Below are 21196 nucleotides of genomic sequence, written 5' to 3'. Positions count from 1 at the left end.
GTGAGTCATCATAGATATCTTAATTTTTTACTTTTGTTGTAAAACAGTTCTTTTTTTTAGCTCTTTTAAGTCTAATTGATTATGGATGTCATAAGGGTTCTGAGTTGTGAAATGTTAAATAACGCTGTTCTAGGCTTTTCAGTAGAATGTGTTTAAAATCCAGGCCAAAGAAACATTTTAGAGAAGTCAAATCACAATTTCTCCTCTAATTGTTTGCTTTTTTATTTCCCCCTTTACTTTCTCGCAGATCTTTGTCATGCCTGTCACGGTCGTCATCACTGAAGTTTTTGGCCTCTCTGTACATTTCTCACTTGTGTTCTTCTGTCTTTCTACCTTTTCTTTGATGTCTTCATTTTGTTCTTCAGTCTAGTTGTGGAGGATGTTGCTTCACTGGCCTAAGTTGGCACCATCATTGCGCTCTTCTTGGGCGAGGCATCAGTCGCCGGCTTCTGGACTGCCACTCATGGTGGCTGCTGGTTACACTCGGTAGCCCATGGCAATCCACTGCAGCAGGGGCTGCAGCCTATACCGTTGCAGGCGACTCCCGGCAGTCCAGCTCCAGGTTGAGCTGGTGTTCAGCATCTTAGCTGTAGAGGGCAGTGTCACTGGCCCTCATATGTGGGATCCGAACCGGGACCCTCTGGCGTCCCAAGCCAGCTCTTAACCAACTGAGCCACTCAGCCGGCCCTTGTCCTCTTCTTTTTGACGTTGTCTGGGTCACTTCATTTCCCATGTTTTTGAGCTTTAGCAATTATGTCTTATAAAGTGGTCTGATAGCCCAGATTCTTAACCCTCACCATCTCTCTCCCTTATCACCAATAGAAATAATAGATACTTTATACATGGAACTTACAAGTTTAACATGCACTTTCATATACATGATTTCAGCTTACGTAAAGTGAACGTCCTATTTAAAGTACATTTATTCTCATTATAAGAGCCATTTTAAAGGAGTGCAGTTATCTTAAAATATAATCTTTTGATATATTCCAGATGTTAAGAGCTAAAATGACTCCCCCTTCCCAGCAATCCTTTTTCCTTTCCTATAAAAGAGCAGCATATGCCTCTTTGCAAATATGCAAAATTAAAATAAAGAAGAGTTATTGGACATCACTCCAGAACACAGTAATTTTAAATATAATTGGTCTACTCTCCACCAGTTTTCTCCAGCTCTATTTTTTTTTTCCTTGATGTCCAAAGGGCCATGCAGACTGGTTTTGAGCTGTCCTTTCCTCCATTCAGAGGTTTCAGTGTTCCTTTTTGTTATGCTTAAGTTTCGATGGGAGTGAGCAGTCACCATATGGGCACCAGAGACAGCACTCCCTAGAAGCAGAGCAGCCCAGGGCTACATGTCAGTGCCTGGCTGACAACATCACCAACAAGTGCTCTTTCCACTGGTCACCGACTGCATGCTCCACATGGGATTCTCTTCTCCCTTTGCCAGGGGCCTTGTAGCTATATTAAGGAACAATATATACTTTTTTGTTGTTCAGTTGTTTTGGTTTTTGGGGTTTTTTTTGGTTGTCAGAGGTTTTATATTGATTCGATGGACAAGTGTACCAGTAAAGTTAGGTGAAATTATAAAAGTATATTTTATCGTAGTGCCTTAAACTTGAGATATATGGTCCGTCATGATTTTTATAATTACTCATTCACACTTAGTGAGGTTGTCTAAAAACTTGACTTCTGCTTTCTTCTTAGTCTAGTACTCATTTGGGAAAGATAGAAATATCTGTTGCCACTTCATTCTATAAAACTGAGAAGGAGGAATGTCATTACCACATATTGAGACAATTGTCTATGTCCCTTGCACTTGGCTATGCACAGCATTTAGATACAGCCCTTACTAAGCCCTTGATATGCACCAAGCATTGTACTAAGCACTGACTCAACATTATCTCATTTAATCATTGTAGCAACTCTGTAAGGAATTATTATCCCCATTTTCCAAATGAGGAAAACTGACACTAAGGTGCAAAAAATCACATATGCTTGGGCCGGCCGAGTGGTGCATTGGTTAACAGCTGGCTTGGGACGCCAGAGGGCCCCGGATCGGATCCCACATATGGGGCCAGTGACACTGCCCTCTACAGCTAAGATGCTGAACACCAGCTCAACCTGGAGCTGGGCTGCCGGGAGTCACCGGCGACGGCGTAGGCTGCAGCCCCTGCTGCAGTGGGCTGCCATGGGCTACCGTGTGTAGCCAGCAGCCAGCATGAGTGGCCAGCAGGCGCAGTGAGCAGCTGTCCAGAAGCCAGCGACTGATCTGCCTCGCCCGGGAGGTGCACAATGATAATGCCAACTTGGGCCAGTGAAGCAACGTCCTCCACAACTAGACTGAAAAACAAAACGACAGCAACTTGTCTGTTCCCCTTCCCCCAATTCCCCAGCATTGTTCCAATTCCACAACAAAAATCTTTAAAAAAAAAAAAATCACACATCCTTTCTAAATAACTTTAAGTTTTTCTCAGGATGGTTTTCTTAGCAGTAGCTACGGGACTAAGGGATTAGGGATAGAATGAGAGATGGAGGTAGGGGACACTGTGAGCAGGGTCAGCCTTTGGAAATGCAGGTTCTTTGTCAGTCTGATATTTAAAGTCACAGATTGTCTGCCCTGGAAGAAGTAAGAACATTAGTCCTTATAAGGCAGAACAAGATTTGCAGTGTCAGTGAGGAAGCCTCAACCAAAACTGTCTTTTAATTTCTAATTAGATTAGGCAAATGATCTTTTAAATGAATTAATTAACTGCAAATTAAGTAAAATTAATTAAATGGTAAGCCATGCTCTATATCAATAGCATGCGTAGTGTCCCTGAAAGAAAGAGGTGCTCTTAGAGAAGCTAGTGATTTGAGAAAATTTTGTCATTGTCTTTGAAAATAATTAAAACCACATTTCAATGTTAATACAATTACTAATGAAAAGAATCTTGTACCAATAGAACGGGAAGGGACCTTAGAAGTCATGTACTATAGCCTTGTCCAATTAGAATGAAAAATGAAGCCCAAAGCAATGACCTTGACTCGCCCAGTCTTAGAGGCAGTTACTGGTCCAAATTTATATTTTAAAAGAGTGTGATTTTTTTTTCTTTGTCAAGTAATAGTTTCTATGGGAGATATTTTAACTGTATCATCAGAATTTGTGCTGTATCTTATTTAATAGCATTTGTCTATATTGGAATATATTTTATTCTAATAGTAACAGAGTCTTATAAATGTAATTAGATATTTACTTATCCTTTACAAAGGCATTTGCTTTGGGCAAGGTAAAAAAAAAAAGAATAAATACCAAAATACAAAAATAAATTACTTTACAATAATATACTGAACTTTTATGCTTTAAAACTTGTATCATACAAATGAACTCTGTCATGATCCTATTTAAATAGAGAATAGAAAAAAAATACATAGTACAAGTTACTCTAATTAGGTGATAATTTCTGCGATCTTAGTACCCTAGTAAAAATAAAGGCATTTCCTTTTGGCTAAGCATTACCCCATTCATCTCAGAGGAAGGCAGCTAGGAGAGACTAGCTGCCTGCTCACATATACAATGTATACCATTCCTAGAGAAAAACTAGCACAGCTTTCTTACCCAGGTGATAAAATCCATTAAAATACTTAGTTCTGAGGAGCAGTTAAAGAGAAGTGACTGTGGGGATATTCTCATTTTCACAAACAATTTTTGTGTTCACGAGAAGGGGCCCTCTCTCCCTGTAATCCTGACATCAAGAATCTCCCAGGATGCATTTGCACTGTTCGTAACTATGGGTTCTGTGGGTTTACCAGCTCATGCTTTACAAACAAATGAGCTTTTTCATTTGTTCCTAATGACTTCGGTTTATACACTGAGATCTTAAACTCTCCCCAGAGCAATTATTTTGCTAAAATGTTATTAGAACATCTTGACAAATGTAGCCACAAAGGGGGGGGCGGGGTTTTTATTAACCATGGAAATCGTTGGGAACCGAGGGTCCTTGGCAGATTCAGCTCTCTCCAGCCTTGGCTTATTTTCAGAGATAAGTACAAATCATCTTGTGAACAATACATCGATTCTTTATCTGCTGGGTGGGTGAGGAAGATGAGTTGTTGATGGGATGGGAAGAGACGCTAGAAAAATCAGAGCGGTATTCTCCGGCTCATCAGCTCTGCCCTTGCTGTTCTAAGGAGCCTCATGAACCTTAAGCTGCACGTATCTCCTAGCATCTGCTAATAGAGCTATTTCTTTCCTGAGATTTCATGGATGTGTAGCTGAGACTGGGGGCTATTTTTCAGTGGGCCATCAACAGGCTTCAGATTATATGTGTAAACATATGTGTGTCCCGTTTTCATAGTAATCACATTTGACACACTGGCTGTGTCCAGAGGGACAGCTGCTGGCAAGCCTGAAAGCTGACGTGCAGTTTCTTGCAGAGCACGTCCAAATGATGCGGTTTTGCTCTTGGTTGGTAGCTTCAGCTTCAGACACAGAACCTGCCACTAGTCGGGGAAGGTTGACTTGCAAAGGCCTCCTTTGCCCAGGACAACTTTTGTGAGATTCCTTCAGGGTGGTCTGTCTGCCATTCCCTCCAATACTTTAGTGCTGGGTTGCCATTCAAGATTTCTCCTCCTTCCTCTGTGGATGACCAGCTGGCCATACAGCAGCTCCTTAAATACTCTGCTCCCTATGTCCTCTCAGTCACCCAGAGGCTGTGTTTTAATAAAGATCTCTTCAATGAACAGAATGAGTACTTATGATTGGAAAAACAGCTTCGCAATATTGAATATGTCTCAAAGATGACTGATTAGGCTGTGGATAAAAAATATTAATAATTTAAAAAGAGGTTAGTGGTGACATCTGTGGCCAGTTCAGCACTAAGAAAATTATGGGTTAGATGCATTGGTGTTACTTAGCTTAGATGCAGCTCATTGGCTAGGCCCAGGGCTTGTTAATTGTATCCTCTTAAAGGACATCGCATATTTTTATTTAAAACTTTTTGTGGTATTTACTTTTTATCAGGTGGCATTTGATTGAATAACAAAAATCAGAATTCAGTGAAAATTATTTGAGTATTAGTAATAATATAAATCAATATATCTTATTTTCATTGTCATTAGCCATCTGTAAGCTAATAAAAATAAGAAGGACTTACATGTACAGGTAGGTCATCCTGGTTCTCAACATACTGTACAGCTGTTATTATGCATAGTTCCTTCTCTTGCAAAAAGAATTTTAAAATAGACATGTCATGATCTTATTATATAGATTAAATAAGATGTGTACCCTGAAACACAGTATTGCATAAAAGTGTTGTTTTCTACCTGTGATGCCCCTTTAGCCAGTGTCCAGGGCTTTCCACCTGCCAATCCATTTAGTCATCTTACACAGGTCAGCATCAGCCAATAGCAATTACTGAATAACAAAAATATGGTTTGTTGCTAGTGACTATAGTATATGGCATTCAAGTTAGTTCTAAGGAACATGGTTTAATATCTGCTTTATCCTTTTACCTTTTTTCCCTTTTCTATATTTCTGTATGTTTTTTCTACTTGAAATCACTGGTAATGGAGGCTGGTTTCCTAGGCAGTAGCAAACCTAATTCAATGGGCTCTAGTCCTGTACTCTCTTTGGTATATCAATAACTTAATGAATTTCTCTTAGAAAGTAAACTGTAACTAGTATGTCTAACATTAAGAAAATATGCAATGATTGATAAGTGGATGATTATAATAGACGTATTATTATTATATCTTGTAAATTTTTGTACTGAATCTCTTGGCTAAAGTCATGATGATGAGATGGTATTGTGCTCCGTAACCTGTAATTTTTGGAAGAAAAGACTCATCCTCTTTTCTAGCTTTTGAGTTAGAGAAAGACTAGCTTGTTTAGCTTTCTAATTGCAGTTAGTAAACATGGAGGCATCTTTGTAATTTTATATTGTATCTATGAGGATTCACACATTCTTCAGAATGTGGTGGCATTTTGAATCCTTAGTGATTTCAGGTGTGCCACTTGGCCAGCAGCCATATACACAGCAGGGAGAAGGTTTCACCAACCTCGGGAAATTATTGGTACTTTCTTCATGGGGCTCCAGGGCTAAGAAGGAAGATAGCAGAAAATGTGAAGTTCTTTGCTGGTGTCTTCTGATGTCTGTATTCCTTTTGTTTCCTTAAAAAATAAAACAAATCAAACAAACACAATGCTTGCCTTCTAATACCACAAAGAGAAAAGGCGTCCGTCAGAGAAGTTAAAGTAACTTTTCTCCAAACACTTTAATTCCTTGCAGGAAGAGACAGAATAATACAGTTTTAGCCACTTCTGGGAACCATGCATTTGTAGGATACTACTAACAACTCTACACATCTGGAATCCTGATGCACAGTCCTCAGCGTCCTGATTGTAGCCTTACTTAGCTGCCTGACAGAACAAAATGGTGATCATCTTACTGATAGTCATTCACACAGTTTCGCCAGTTTTCCAAATACTCCTTTAAAGATAGCAGTCTTTTAACCTTCAAAGTCCTAAGTCTTCAGAAGAGATTGTTTTATCTTGTTATCCAGAAAAAAACACTTCTTAATATTATTTAAATTATAAGTGAGAAATTGTGATAATAGATTACTGAATATTGCACAAAGCACAAATTCATTTTTATCTTTTTCTCAGTATTGGAGTGTTCTTTTAGAGAACTGATTTTTTTTAAATGTGGGGTATAAATAGAAACTTGGAAGAACAATATTTAGTAAAATTTTTCTATGGTGAAGTACACATGAGAATTTACAACTTATAAATAGCCGAGACTATTTAAATCCACAGTTTCCTGCTATAACATTTATTTTTGAATCAAAGTCAAAATTTAGTCTATTTTTATAGTCACCTTTGTAAACACAGGGAAAAAGAACTTTTTACTTTCTGAAAATTTACTACTTATATTTTATTTATTATCTGCATAATAATCTTTTATATTCTAAACTTTAGAGAGCTATTTGAGGAAAATGATTTTAGAAAAAAATGTTCTAAGAATTTAGGAGAAAATGTTTCTGTTCTACCTAAATTAGTCAGTCTTTTCACCAGTGCTTTCTTGTCATTCTTGGATTTACCAATTGTGAGAACAAAATCTTTGGTTGATAAGTATATTAGTGTTGGTGAAAATATAAAGCACCCTATTTTTATTCATTTCTTAAGCCTTTATGTTTTACTTTTTTGTTTAAATATAGTTTCGAGAGTGAGAACGAATACTGCATTCAAAACTACCTTTAAATAGAATACATTATTTTATTTGTTCAGTCACCAATGTTTTTGAATATTGTTACTATATAGCATTATTGTCTTTTAGGTAAAAATCTAATTGACAAAATCGTCTTTTAAAAACTGACTGTAATAAAGCATTTGTCTTTATTTTAAATACTATGAAGCTTTTAATTAACAGAAAACCACCATGGGTTGCTTCTTTAGAATACCACTAAATGTTAGAGACATCGTGTACTGTACAGGAGTTTCACTGCTAGATGAGGATGTCTGGGAATTCATATGGATGAAATTCCACTCCACCATGGCAGTTTCTGAGAAGAAAATATTATTGGAAGCCTTAACTTGCAGCGATGACAGGAATTTATTAAATAGGTGGGTCAATTAATGTTCTAAATTTACTTGTGTAATGAAAGTATTCTGTTTATCAAACTGTTGTGAAGTTGATTTTATTTCCTAGAATATATGGTGGCTACTATGAAATATATCTGCCTAGAGTTAAGGAAAATTGATCTGTTAACATGACTAAAGGTGTTAGTCATGTTAGGTGACTTGAAAGATATACCTTTGTTTCTAACTAATTTGTTATATATTTTTATTCACACATGTAAAACAATATTTCAATATAAAAAGAAATGTTTACTATAAATCATTTTAAATGTAAGTTTGCATCATCAAACCAGAATTGTGATTGCTCCACTCACAAGATTTATTTCAGAATTTAATTAATGTATTAATTAACATACTATGAATTTGTTCTTCCTTTTTTAATAACCAGAAAATTATTGCTTGATAAATTTGTATTAGTAAAGTTTACACTGGACTGTTCTCTTGAGGAATATGATAAATTAGACCATGTAATTTTATAAAAATGTTTAAGTTGTTTGGCTAAAAGTTTTCCCGTAATTCTATCCTTAAAGGCTCCTGAATCTGTCACTGAATTCTGAGGTGGTGCTGGATCAAGATGCAATCGATGTGATAATCCACGTAGCTCGAAATCCACATGGCCGGGACCTGGCCTGGAAGTTTTTCAGAGATAAGTGGAAGATATTAAATACCAGGTAGATATAAGAGTTCAATCATTCCTACTTGAGTGAGTAAATTAATGAGAGAAACACATGAGAGAAAAAAACCAACTTTTTGTGTTCGAGTCAAGGTCCACATAATAGAATTAGATTTTAAAATAGTCAACCAAGATGGGTGTTGCCACTCCTGTGGAAGTCAAAATTATTTTAATAATTCTATAAAATTATTAATTTATTAAAACTGATAACTGTAATTATATATGGAAATGTGGGGAGTGAAAAGTTTTAGCAGAGCAACTTTCCTGGAAAAATCTATTAAACTGTCCAAGATTGAAGAAATTGTATCATGAAACCCCTAGGTCCTGAATGTGTTATAAAAAAAAATTTATAAATCAGATATACTGGTATTATAACAACAAAAAATTACTTCTGTAGAAATGTTTTCAATTTCTTTTAAGTATAAAATCATAAAATACCTAAAATAAAATCATGATATAGAGAAGGAATATTCGAATCATTGTATACTTAGTGTTGGCAGTTGAATTCATTCCTGAAATATCTTGTTTCATGGTGAGAATTCTTCCCCCTCAATTATAGAAAATAGTTTATTATATATTTAAATATATTACAATACATGTTAATTTATTACTCTGATAATCTCAGTGGCCTTTTAAAATTAAATTTATTTTAGAGCATGTAAATGCTGCATGTTCTCAAACTTAAATGTCCCCAGATAGTGTGCACACCTACTGTTCTGTCTCTTAAAAAATGGATATATAAACTTTATTTTTACAACGTACACCTTTATCAGTTGCCCTCATATAAAGAGTTCAATTTGAATGGATGTGCCCTATTAAAACCCATTTCTAGCTAGAGATATTTTATTGTCAGAAAGCACTGATATTCCTAGAACATACCTAGGCTTTTTTGTATTTTCAACTCAGAAATTGGAATGATCGGAAGATTAGAACTTGCTTTGTTGTCATGCACATAATAACATAGTGAACAGTCAGACACAAGGTGAAATTAATGTATACAAGCATTTCATTATAAAGTGTATTAAATATTTACAAACACACTGAGTTTCTTTAGGGAGTGATTTGGTAGATCAGAGTTCAACGTAATGTATACATAGTTTAGTCCTTACCAAGAAATGTTTAGTTCCTGATATGCCTGTTTTGTCTCAGAGAGCTCATGATCTCTAATCAAAAGGTACGAAGGTTAAGGTTTTAGCATATGTACAGATAGGGCAGTGTTTATCTTGACAAATAGAATTGTCTTCATCTACTACTCCCACTCCTGGTCAATCCTTGAACATTTGAGGTCATAGGGTACTGTCCACCGTGGTTCTCCTTAAGGAGAACCGTGGTTCTCCTTACTTCCTGCTCTGCAGATTCTCACTGGTTTACTTGCCATCTCCTCTATGGTTTCAGTCACTCTCAAATCTATATCTCTTACTCAGGCATTTAACCTGTGAATCACCCTAGAATAGATTGTAACCTGTTGTGATCTCCTACTGGGGTGTACCTAAAAAGCTCAACCTGTCATTTTCCTCATGTCTTCCTTTTCTCAGCTAACATTGTGACTCTTCCCCAGTTGTTCAACCCAGACACCTGGAAATCTACATATGGCTTGCTTTCCCTTTCCCTTGCTATTTGTAACAATTAGGCTTGAGGTCTTGTCAGTTTAACAATTCCTAAATGTTTCCTGAATTATTCTTCTTTCCTGCTACCACTGCCCCCAGTGCAAGTTCTTATTTCTTACCAGCACTCTTAACAATAGCCTCTGTCTCCCTGCCTCTATAATTATGTCCAACACACACACACACACACACACTCACCTTTTCCCTTTGTTCCAAGAATCACTCTGAAAACCAAAAGTTACATTTCCCTGATGTAAAACCTTCTATGGTTCTGTGCCACACTGACAATCTAAACTCCCTAATAAATCCTCTGACTGACCCCTCAGCCTTTTATCCTGCTATCCTCAGCTTCGCAATTCATACATTCTTAATACCAAATGCTTGTAGTTGTCTGCACACACCATGTTGTTTTGGACCTTGCTACCTTTGTTTATGTTGGTCCTCTGCCTAAAATTTCTTTCTTCTTTTAATGTTCGGAACTACTCCATACTCAGTGTGTATGCCATCATCTCCCTGAATCATTTCCCAAGATCCCACAGCTAAAGAAACTTTCTCTGAACAAGGTGTATAATTTCATTATCAGCACATTTAACCACAATATGGAAATTATGTGCTTACAATACTAGATAGTATAATACCTTCAAGGAAAGGATTGTACCTTATTCATTTTTTACATGAGCAAAACACTCTTAGAAAAATAATTATTTTCATTCCTGGACAGTAAGCCATTTCTGGAACCACATAAGTGATTATTAATGGTTTCTTATATTGTTATTGACTGCCTATTTATTTTATTTAGCTAACATTTTCCCATGGAATAGTTTAATGTTAGAATTACATCAAATTATGACACTCATCCAGTTTAGTCCTCTCATTTTACAGATGAGAAAACCAAGGCTTCAAAAACTGAATTACTTAAAGTCCCACAAGTAAGAGCAACATTACAAAACTTATCGTAACAGTGGCTGGATCTCTACTTCCAAAAACTCAGAATCTTATTTTTGGTGTACTTTTCTTAATTCTAAAAGTATGATAGCCTCTGATAGATATCCTTAGCATATCAATTATCAATTAGCATGTCCTTAGCATATCAATTATCAAACAATTAGCATATCAAGGAGACAAGTCAATTAAATGAGAAATCTTTCTAACGCACAGACCCAAATTGTTCCTTACCTTGGGTCATAAGTCAAGGAATTATGCTTGTGGTAGAAGGATTATCAATTCAAGTGAACAACTTGATATTTTATTTTAATATGAACAAAAAATGTTAAAATTTTTGGAATCATTTTTGAGAAATTTGGCTCAGTTTCTAAGCACAAAAAAGGAGACTGCCAATGTCAATTATGACTGCCCAGACCAAAGGATCTGTGTGATATCTGATAATGCCCAAACTTGTCTTGCAGTCCTGTTTCCTTTGTTGGGGTTATTTTTCCTTATAGTGAGCTAGGTTACTTTAAAGTTGAATGTTTAAAAATATTTCCTCCTCAGGCCTTGGATTGGGAATATAATAGTAATTCCTAAATCTAATTTTAGAGGGTTCCTTTGTTTTCTTTGTTTTGTTTTGTCTTTTAACTTACTACAACTTAGACCTCTCTTAAAAATTGTGAGCTAAATCAGGTGTCCTGTACTGGTATCCCTTAGACACACGACTCTTTGCACCTGTCTAACTCCCTTAGGGAAATGACCTTGAATGTTCCAAGATGTTAATGGCATCAAGACAACACTGGTCAAATGGAACCTTGAGAAGGATTCCAAAAAATCTTTATTGTATTATTTATTAAATTACTGCCTGTATTAACATTAAAACTTTGTTTTTATCTTTTGAGGTATGGAGAGGCATTATTTATGAATTCCAAACTTATCAGTGGAGTTACAGAATTTCTTAATACTGAAGGTGAACTCAAAGAGGTAAATATTTTAAGATGAGTTCTAATGCTTTTCTTTTATAAACATATGAAATAATACATTTACTTCAACCATTTCTTTCCAACAGATTCATACCCATTTCTTTAACACACACACACACACACACACACACACACACACACACACACAAACACACCCATGCTAAAGTCTTTACTCAATTCATTATTTGCAGAAGTATTTCTAACATATTAAACATTAAATACCTGGGAAAAGTGTTTGAATATAAATATTCTCAAACTGGAGGATTCCAAATCCACTCCCAAAATCTTGGATACATTTAGCTGCTCATCAGCTGATTCTGTGAACCCAGATTAAGATCCTCAAAAAAACACAAAATTATCCTGTCACAATGACTGAGTATTTGGATACAGAAGACCAAGGTTGAAACTGAGGTACAGAACTTGAGTCTCGCTGCTTTGTGCTTGGGTCCACACCAAGAATGGTGTGGGTCCACACCAATACCTGGATGTGGTGACAATGTTTCATGCTATCCAGCCTATTGAATAGAATGAATTCATATGTTGGAAGGGAGTGTACCTGGCAATATATTGAGATTAGTAGTTTGTTTAAAATTCTGCTTGGTTCCATCACAGAAGAATTTCATTAATGGAAATAAACTTCATTTTTTAAGCACCAGCATCCAATTTGTGGAGTATCTAATATTTTCCTTTTTCTCTGGCTTATTTCTCTGGGAGCCAGCTACTGTTTTGACTACCCACATCTCTAGTAGAGAGAGGTGTGAAATGGGAAAGGGTAAGTGGATGGGAGGAAGGAACAATATATAGATACTTTTAATTGATTAAATGCTGAGTGGGGCTTCAAACATCTATCTCTTTCACCTCCTGCTCTCCTCCATTATAAAGTATAGCTGAGCCTTGTCATTGAAAGTCATGGTTTCCTCACTGATGGAATGAATGCCTGAGGCTGTGACACAGAGGTAATCACCTTGAGCAGCAGTCCTCCAGAGGCTTCCACCCTGGCGCCATCCTTAATTTTTTCTGCTATTGCTCAGTTTTGTATGATCACTCCCCATGTGCTGACTTGGATTCCTTCACACCATGAGCTAAGCTAAGCGAAGTCTCTCATTGTAATTGTTTGAAATTTCATTTTTAGCCCTGCTACATGTGTTCCCAACCCGGAAGGATTTGGGTTTGAAGGCCCCGGCACACGTTGCACTATATTTTTTAAGAAAAGAGGCTAAACGGGAAGGACTTTTGTCATATCGATACGAAGCAGAAAGATCAATTACAATTAATGATTGTTTCCCAGTTTCTCTGTATCTAAATGAAGCACTTTTAATTCTATGATTTTACATTCAATAACGTGGGCGTGAAAGACTCTTTTAGTGACAAGTTGAAGTGACGCAGAAGTGAACACTGTCTTCCCTCCTGTCCTTTCCCCTCTCTGCTCCCTTCCGGGTGGCTGCCTGCCTTCTCCCAGCTCTCCCCTCTCCTCCCTGTTTCTCTCTTGTACCCTCTTTCCCTTCTTACGTCCTCTAACTCTGCGTGTTTTTTCTCTATTTTCCTTGCTTCAGTAATGCCCAGGCTATGGGAAAAAGCAAACAAAAAAACCCCAAAACAAAACCATCTTTTCAATGGACATTTCATTGATTTTATCATATACTGACCATTTGGTTATACATATTTCGCTTATACGTCCGATGTTTTACACTTGATTTCATTTCCATTTGTAATGTTTCAAGATACCCCTATAATGAAAGGTACAACTTCGAAACTGAAATTAAATTGTGACTTTGACTTCACAATAGAGGCTCTCCATGGCAGGCGGGGTGAATGCCTTCAGGACACAGCTGCTGGCTCTGTCTTCTCTAGTTTAACAACTGTGGCCTGAGGCTTTCCTGTACTGTCATTACCTAGTTCCCGGTAGGATCGGGGACTGCTATTGTTGGGAGGGATGGGGGTTTAATTTGTATTGCTGACAACTCCCTCCCATAAATATAAAGGGGCTGAGGAAATTTCAGTCTCATTCTCCCATAACCAATCATCCTTGTAAGCAGAAATCCCAATGTGTTTCCTTTGGATATGGCATATTCTTATTTTCAACAGTTAATAGATCAAAAGGGAATCAGCATCTTTATGAATTCTGAAAACTCATTTGAGACTTTAACGATCCCCATCAGCTTTAGGGCCATTAAGTAGAGATACTTATCTTGTTCCTAGTCCCATCCCCAAAACTGCATTCTAGAACCTGAAACTGGCAATTTCCTTTAATTACATGGCTCTCACAATTTGAACAATATTTCTCCAGGAGACAGTGCACTATTTCCTTAATTTTAAACTAATGGAAGTACAGCTGCATGGAACCTCAGAGGCCCTTGCCATTTTTCTATACTAATGTCCATTAAGCAATCCTTCTCAGCAGTCATTTTGCTGCCTCTTGAACCTAATATACAACACTGTTGTAGAAGAATACATAGGTCCCGCGCACCATAGACATCCCATATACAGTTTTAATGTGAAAATACAAATCTCATATTAGGGCAATAGCTAATCCAATTCATTTATATGGTTACTAAGAGTATATTATGTTTTGCAATTTACTCTACAAATAATTTATTTTATGATGTTTAGGGTCTAAAGTACCCTAAAATGAGAGTTTTATAAAATGGTAAAATGGTTTCTTTAAATAGAGAAATTAACAAACATGTCTAGAAATTTTATGCTGTGAAGAGCAGGGAGCACAAACAACTCTGACATCTTACTAAATGTTATTTTATAAAAATGTCTAAACTTGCAACACTTTCAAATAAAAGCATAAGATCACATACATATTTAGGAAACACAATAATAAAAACTAACAATGGCACAAAGCCTACCAAAGAGCTGCAGAAATAAGCAAACTGCAATGCCAGCTGGCTTCCAGCTACCCCATGGCCTGTAGTGAGGCAGGGGTCGATCTGGAAGGCACTGTAATCACACCCTAGGACCAGTTAGAGGGCTGCTCTGCCCACCTGTTTGCCAGAAGAGCTGTGGAGGAATACAGGGCATAAGATCAATTTGTACCAACCATGGAAAGTGGGCCAGGTGTATTCTGATGAATAAGCTATTCCTAAGATTCATGTGAGTCACCTCAGGCTCTCAGAGCCCAGTATTTAGTGTACTTAAATAGTGATTTAAGAAATGAATCCTCTTGCAGGATAATCTAACCTACTATCGTATAAACAGCATGTTCATATTTAAATCCACAGTTTGTCTTTGAGGAAGACTTAAGAGTTTTACTTCATGTGTTCCAAATGGCTTGACATCTCATCAAGAGGCCAAAAGCAAGCTCCACAGAATCAAAGCAGCCAAAGGGTCATTATCACTACCTGGCATATTCAGTGACTGCCTAGGAAACTATGTAATCAAACAGAACATATTTTAAAGGAGTAGATGTCATTTTTTTCCCCTGATTGACGTATATTGCGTAAATAATGCCACTGTAATGTACAAGGTTAGACAATTAAGTTCATGAACTCATTCTAGATAAAGGGCTACATACCTCATTGCTGAATATCACTACGGTCACCTTCGAAGTACTCCCCTTGGGAAGCTATGCACCAACACCAGCACCTAGTCCACCCTTCAAAGCAATTTTGGAACTCCGTTTCTGGAATGACCATCAGAGCTATCTATCATCGTATTACCCTTGACATCCTGAATGTCATCAAAATGCCTTCCTTTCAATATTTCCCTTATCTTCAGGTAAAGAAAGATGTCACTGGGGGCCAGATCGGGTGAGTATGGAGGGTGTTCCAATACAGTTATTTGCTTACTGACTAAAAACTCCCTCACAAACAGTGAGTGCGTGTGAGTTGGTGCATTGTTGTGATGCAAGAGCCATGAATTGTTGGAGAAAAGTTCAGGTCGTCTTTTTCACACAGCCTTTTCATCACTTCCAAATAGTAAACTTGGTTAACTGTTTGTCCAGTTGGTACAAATTCATAATGAATAATCCCTCTGATATCAAAAAAGGTTAGCAACAGCTTGCAACAAGTTCGTGAACTTAATTGTCAGACCGCGTACATACGTAATGTACAAATGTACAATGTAATGTACATGTTTTTGTACTAAATTGAAACACAAAATGCAAAGCTTAGATCAAAATGTATTATTTGCTGCTTTAGGGATATAGACTGAATCAATCTGAACATAAAATATAAATACAAATGAATTATTGGATTAATCAGCTAGAACTTAAAAATATGATTCAAGTGCTTCCATTAGGCTTCCTTCTTAGGTATTTGTACATGTTACAGGTATATGTATACGGTACGGTGTCTAATAGTGGAGCTATTCAGTAAATTCCAATCCCTTCCCTTCTTCCTCTTTCCTTTGTATGTGTAAATTTGGTCAACTGTTAAATCAGTTATAAGGAAAGCACTGATAAATCTTTGTTAAACATTGGATATTTTACAGGTTTGTTATCAAAGCATAGTGTTTTTGAACTCTTGTAAAGGGCATAGCTCTGAGATATGGTTATCCAAGCAATGAGGCACAGGGGTTCATAGGAAAGTAGAGGTTAAACCTTGAGAAAACCCATCAGTAGCATGTAAACAAAATAACACTTGTCAGAAACAAACCAAAATGCCCACGAACCGGTTTTTAGATTAATTCGAAAGGTATAATTCACTCCATTTTAAATACTCCCTCCTCCCCACTCCAGTTCTTCTTGATTGTCCTTGAGCCAATCTTCACGCACTGCATTTCCCTCCTGGCATATCCTCCATGTGGCACCCACCGTGTAGATGAATCACACCCCACACTAATTACACCACATAATGTTTCTGTGTTGCAAGATGATTTTTCACATTTGTCTATTAACGTCGCAATTGTTGGTTGGTTGCCAATTTCTTAAGACATATCAAATAGAAAGAAAAACTGCTAGTATTGCATCTTGGAAATAAAATCCTCAAACACTCCTAGAGTATGTGAACTTGCTAGAGAAAATCTTATATCCATAAAAATTAGGACAAAACTTTAAAAAATTATAGCTTATTTTAATTAAGTCTCAAATTCTCTACTTAAATGAGACAACATTCCTCCTTCATTCTTTCTATATCTAGTTACTTAGGTGATTGTAATGTCATTTAATCATCCAGCTTTTATATCATCATTACTTTTCCCCCACCACTCAATAACTTTGGTAATTCCTTACCATCCATGGTAGTGTCAAGCCCTCATAATGCTTATTTGGACAAGATGAAGAATATTTTCTCTCTACAAACAAAAAAAATGAACGTTAATCCTTACATTCATCTTTTAAGGCTATTCTGTCCATTGGATATGCTTTATAATTAGAATTCAGCTTCATCACAATTCCTTCAACCTATTATGATAAGAAAAAATATGTCTGTTTTAATATTTATTTGTGAAACAAGAAGCTGAATTTGGAGTTATTTAAAAGAGTAATGTCTACTCTTTTTTTTTTCTTTCAGTTCCAAAAGAAATCACACCTAATAGACACAATCTCTTCTATTGCATTTCATTACTAAACTGGTTCCATGTATTAAATATAGCTTCTGCAGTGACCATGGCACATTGTTTCCAATGGATTCTTGTTTACGTATGTTGGACATGAGTTCATATTAAGACATGCATATTTACCATTTTAAAATTTCTGTTTCCAGCTAAAGAACTTTATGAAGAATTATGATGGAGTCGCTGCTGCTTCTTTCTCAAGAGCAGTGGAAACTGTCGAAGCCAATGTGCGCTGGAAAATGCTTTACCAAGACGAGCTTTTCCAGTGGTTAGGAAAAGCTCTGAGACACTAATACCTGTCATAAACCGTCAGCTCAGAATTCTGTGAAGAGACCTGTTTTCTGTGGAATGAGAAAAATGTGCTACATGGAGAATGGCGAGATTTTCAGTGTTAACATGTGGGAGGAAATTTTTTTTTTAATTGTTGGTTTTGGGGGATATGTGTGTGTGTGCGCGTGTGTGTGTGTGTGTGTGTCTGTGTGTGTGTGTGTGTGTGTGTGTGTGTGTGTTTCATTCATTCTGTTTTGTTTCTCTACTGGGTGTCCTTCTCTAAAGAAACTCTTGCAAATGAAACTAGCCATGATTGCTTCAGCTGTACATTCCTTGCTCTCCAGGACCAAATATGATAGTGGTGCATGTAGGTGTTGCAGTCAGTTTGGAAATACATATTCAGAATATTTTGTGCATGGTTGTATGGTCCTGCCTGTGTTCCAGCATGCTTATTTAAAATGTCCAATGCTGTATGTGAATATATGTTACCTCCAGGATGGGCATTATGCAAAAGCACAAAGATTATCTATGACAATCAGTGTTGCAATGAAAGAAACACTAAAAAAAGGGGAATTATATATTCTTAGTCTTGGGCATTGTAAGAGGTAAAATAGCCCTTTAAGTGATCAGTGTCACTTATTTCAGCACTTGGATTGTCTTGCAATGATTACTGTATTGCTAACTCATTTTCTTTGAGTTAAATCTGTGTATACATTTAAAAAGGCATATCAATAGTGTATGCATATGTATATGTACATAGGGAAGCCCCATATGTATATAGTATGTTGTACACTGCACTTCTGCAAAGAATCTCTTCAGATCAAAGACAATTTATCTCTTTTTATAAACTAATGCAAGCTTAGAAAAGGCTAAAAAGAATTTATCTCAACACTATCATCCCTGACAATTTCCTGACTAAATTTCCGAACTGTTATGGGTTTTTGTCTACTACTCCCTGAACAATCGTCCATTCTACTACATAAAAATGAATTCAAACAAAATTTAAGTATAAACTCAACATTGTTCTAATTCTCCTAAGTGTCCACCTCACATTCAAAATATGGATTTTTGTCATCATTTTCCTCAAACTTCTTATTGCATAAAACAATTGTGCATATTTAATCATTGTTAGTGCTGCAAAAATATTTATTTTTCATCTTGTTTGTTTTTCCTTCTCACGTTGGGTGGTCCAAAGAGTTGAAACCTCTCTCTCTGTATGTTAGTTTTGTGTCAGTGTGAATCTAATCCTCCATTAAGCAACCATACCTCAAGGGGGTCTATTAGCCTGTAATGACCTTTGATGCCAGTTGTGCCATCCATTAAGAAGAAAAGTTACTTTTCTTGAGCAAAGCTTTTTCTTTGGCATTGACCCCCCTTTTCATGGCTTTGTGTTATGTAACACAAGTGTTTTTAAATGGTATTCTCACCCAGTAGGCCAGCTCTCCAAACATTGCTTAGATGCTCCAAATTGACATATTTTGTTTATTATTATAAACTACCAATACACTTACTGTACATAAGTCAAATGTTTGTGGACCACTTTCTATTTTCCTGAGGTTTTCCACTCCTCCAAATCTTCTTGCAAATCACTGAAAGAAAATATTCTAATTCTAATAGCCAATGCACATTGGGGGGAAAAGATAGTTATTTTTGAAACTGGAGCCATTGATTTATTTGCAAGTTTGTAGTTCCTAATCCATAGAATGAATATCACCTAAAACTGAATTTTCTCTTTTTAGCAGTTAATAACTATTTATACCTAAATTTTCCAGTGCTTCATTCAATTAAAACACATAAATTTTAAATACTCTATGTGGTGTTAATAAGACATAGTAATGCTTACTATAAAATCTAAGAATCATCCCACCTATAGGAAGTGATGAAATTCAATCAGTACTCATCATATATGCAAAATCCTTAAGGGGTAAGTTTGAGACATAGCTAGAATAAATATCACACTGCTGTGCAGGTCCCAAACATGTACTATATCACCACTGGATTCATGTAATAGAGAAGATAAAAAACTAGAGGTGGATGTCTTGTTTTGTGTCGTGAATTACTGAAAATTCTTAGTCGCTGTGACATTCTTTTCAGTGAAATTACCATTTCCAGATTTGAGTTAGAAGGGCTGTTATAGTTCTTTTTTTCCTCCCCACTGTTAATAATCTTAATCCTCTTTCAGTATTTTAGTGGCCTTGAACAACTGGTTTAGCTACAATGTCAAATCCTAAGTGTATAATTATGTGCAATGTTCAATACCTCATATAATACTTGTTCAACAGTATAAGTGGTATCAATGACATTGAGATGGAATTTTTGTTCTACATATTTTTCAATAGTTATCCTTTCAAATGTTGAAGATTATATCAGGCTTTAACGTTTTTTAGTTGTTTAAATAAGTAATATTTTCAAAATAATAAAATGACCAATGATATCTCTTGGAATATTCTGTAAAATGTAGTTATAAAATTCTATTTTCTACATAGAATTTTTATCTTCTTTCTCTTCTTTGTCTGTTTTACAAATCATATATATGCATGAAATAACAATTTTTTGAAAGCATCCAACATCTAGGCTTAAGACTTTACTGTGCCAATATATGTTCAACAGCAAAACTTGGTTTCAATTAGCAAGGACTAAATTATTTACCATACTGAGTATTAAATATCTCTAACTTGTAAATAAAAAAGTTTTATCTCTTTTGACACATTTTCCCTTAAAAGTTTCTTATAATCTTTGAAGTTTTTTGTTTTTGTTTTTCTAATATACAAGCACAACCACTAAGGCTAGTATCTACAATGCTAGGTTTATTCTTGAATTTCAATAACGTGGATTTTAGCTGGAGCTTAAACTCACTTCAGTTTATATTATTTATCAAATAATTATGTCATAGGATTGAGATTTTTGTGGTAGTAAAATTTACAAATATTATAACTATAATATCTTACAAGGTTATTAAGATCGTATGATATATTTATAAATTGCATTTTATTTTCAAAGAGCTTCTAAACATGCTATTTTGTCTAACTCCCTTCAAAAACAATAAGTTATATTAGCCCTGGTAGTCTGATGAAAAAACTGAGGCACGGAGTACCGACATGAACTATGTAAAATTATATAGTTGTTATTTTGGAAACAGGTACAATAACCTAAGACTTTCAATACAGCCTTCCTACAACTAAAATACAAAGACATATTTGAAATATCTCTATCTATTTCATTAGTTGGAAATTTTCCAAATACTGGAAGCAGCATCAAAATGAGTGATTAAATATATCTACAATAATCATATTGTATTAAAAAGTCAGTGTTTTTAATTTACATGATGTAAAACAACTGGATGAAATGTTAATCAGCATTCCCTTTGGTCAGCATAAGTAGCCAAATATTGGGACAAAAAAATATAATTCATTGATTATAGTTTCCTTTTTTTTTATCTTCTGGTGAACATTGTTTAAATGACCTTAAAATACTGCTAATTTATTTTCCACACAAATTTCTCTGATAAACTCTATCTGTAGTAACAGATGGTCAGACCACAGATAAAATGGTATTCATCTAAATCAGTGAAAATAATATTCAGTAAAATGTTTATAAATCTATGCAGACTAAATTGTGAAATAACAAA

The 21196-nt window shown here is 35.8% G+C and overlaps 1 protein-coding gene across 2 annotated transcripts in view; it reads left to right on the top strand.

Moving 5' to 3' along the window:
• Positions 1 to 20275, top strand: part of TRHDE (thyrotropin releasing hormone degrading enzyme) — a 370897-nt gene extending 350622 nt beyond the window's left edge. For both annotated transcript variants that reach the window (XM_019651780.1, XM_019651779.1), the window contains 4 exons: positions 7430 to 7597; positions 8143 to 8283; positions 11719 to 11800; positions 17448 to 20275. In XM_019651780.1, the coding sequence (XP_019507325.1) occupies positions 7430 to 7597; positions 8143 to 8283; positions 11719 to 11800; positions 17448 to 17591 (535 nt within the window). In that variant the 3' untranslated portion in view covers positions 17592 to 20275. The remainder of the gene's footprint in view (positions 1 to 7429; positions 7598 to 8142; positions 8284 to 11718; positions 11801 to 17447) is intronic.
• Positions 20276 to 21196: the final 921 nt, after the last annotated feature.

Source organism: Hipposideros armiger, unplaced genomic scaffold, assembly GCF_001890085.2.
Source record: "Hipposideros armiger isolate ML-2016 unplaced genomic scaffold, ASM189008v1 scaffold_166, whole genome shotgun sequence".
NCBI classification, from domain to species: Eukaryota; Metazoa; Chordata; class Mammalia; order Chiroptera; family Hipposideridae; genus Hipposideros; species Hipposideros armiger.
This window is presented reverse-complemented; position numbering and strand designations above follow the sequence as displayed.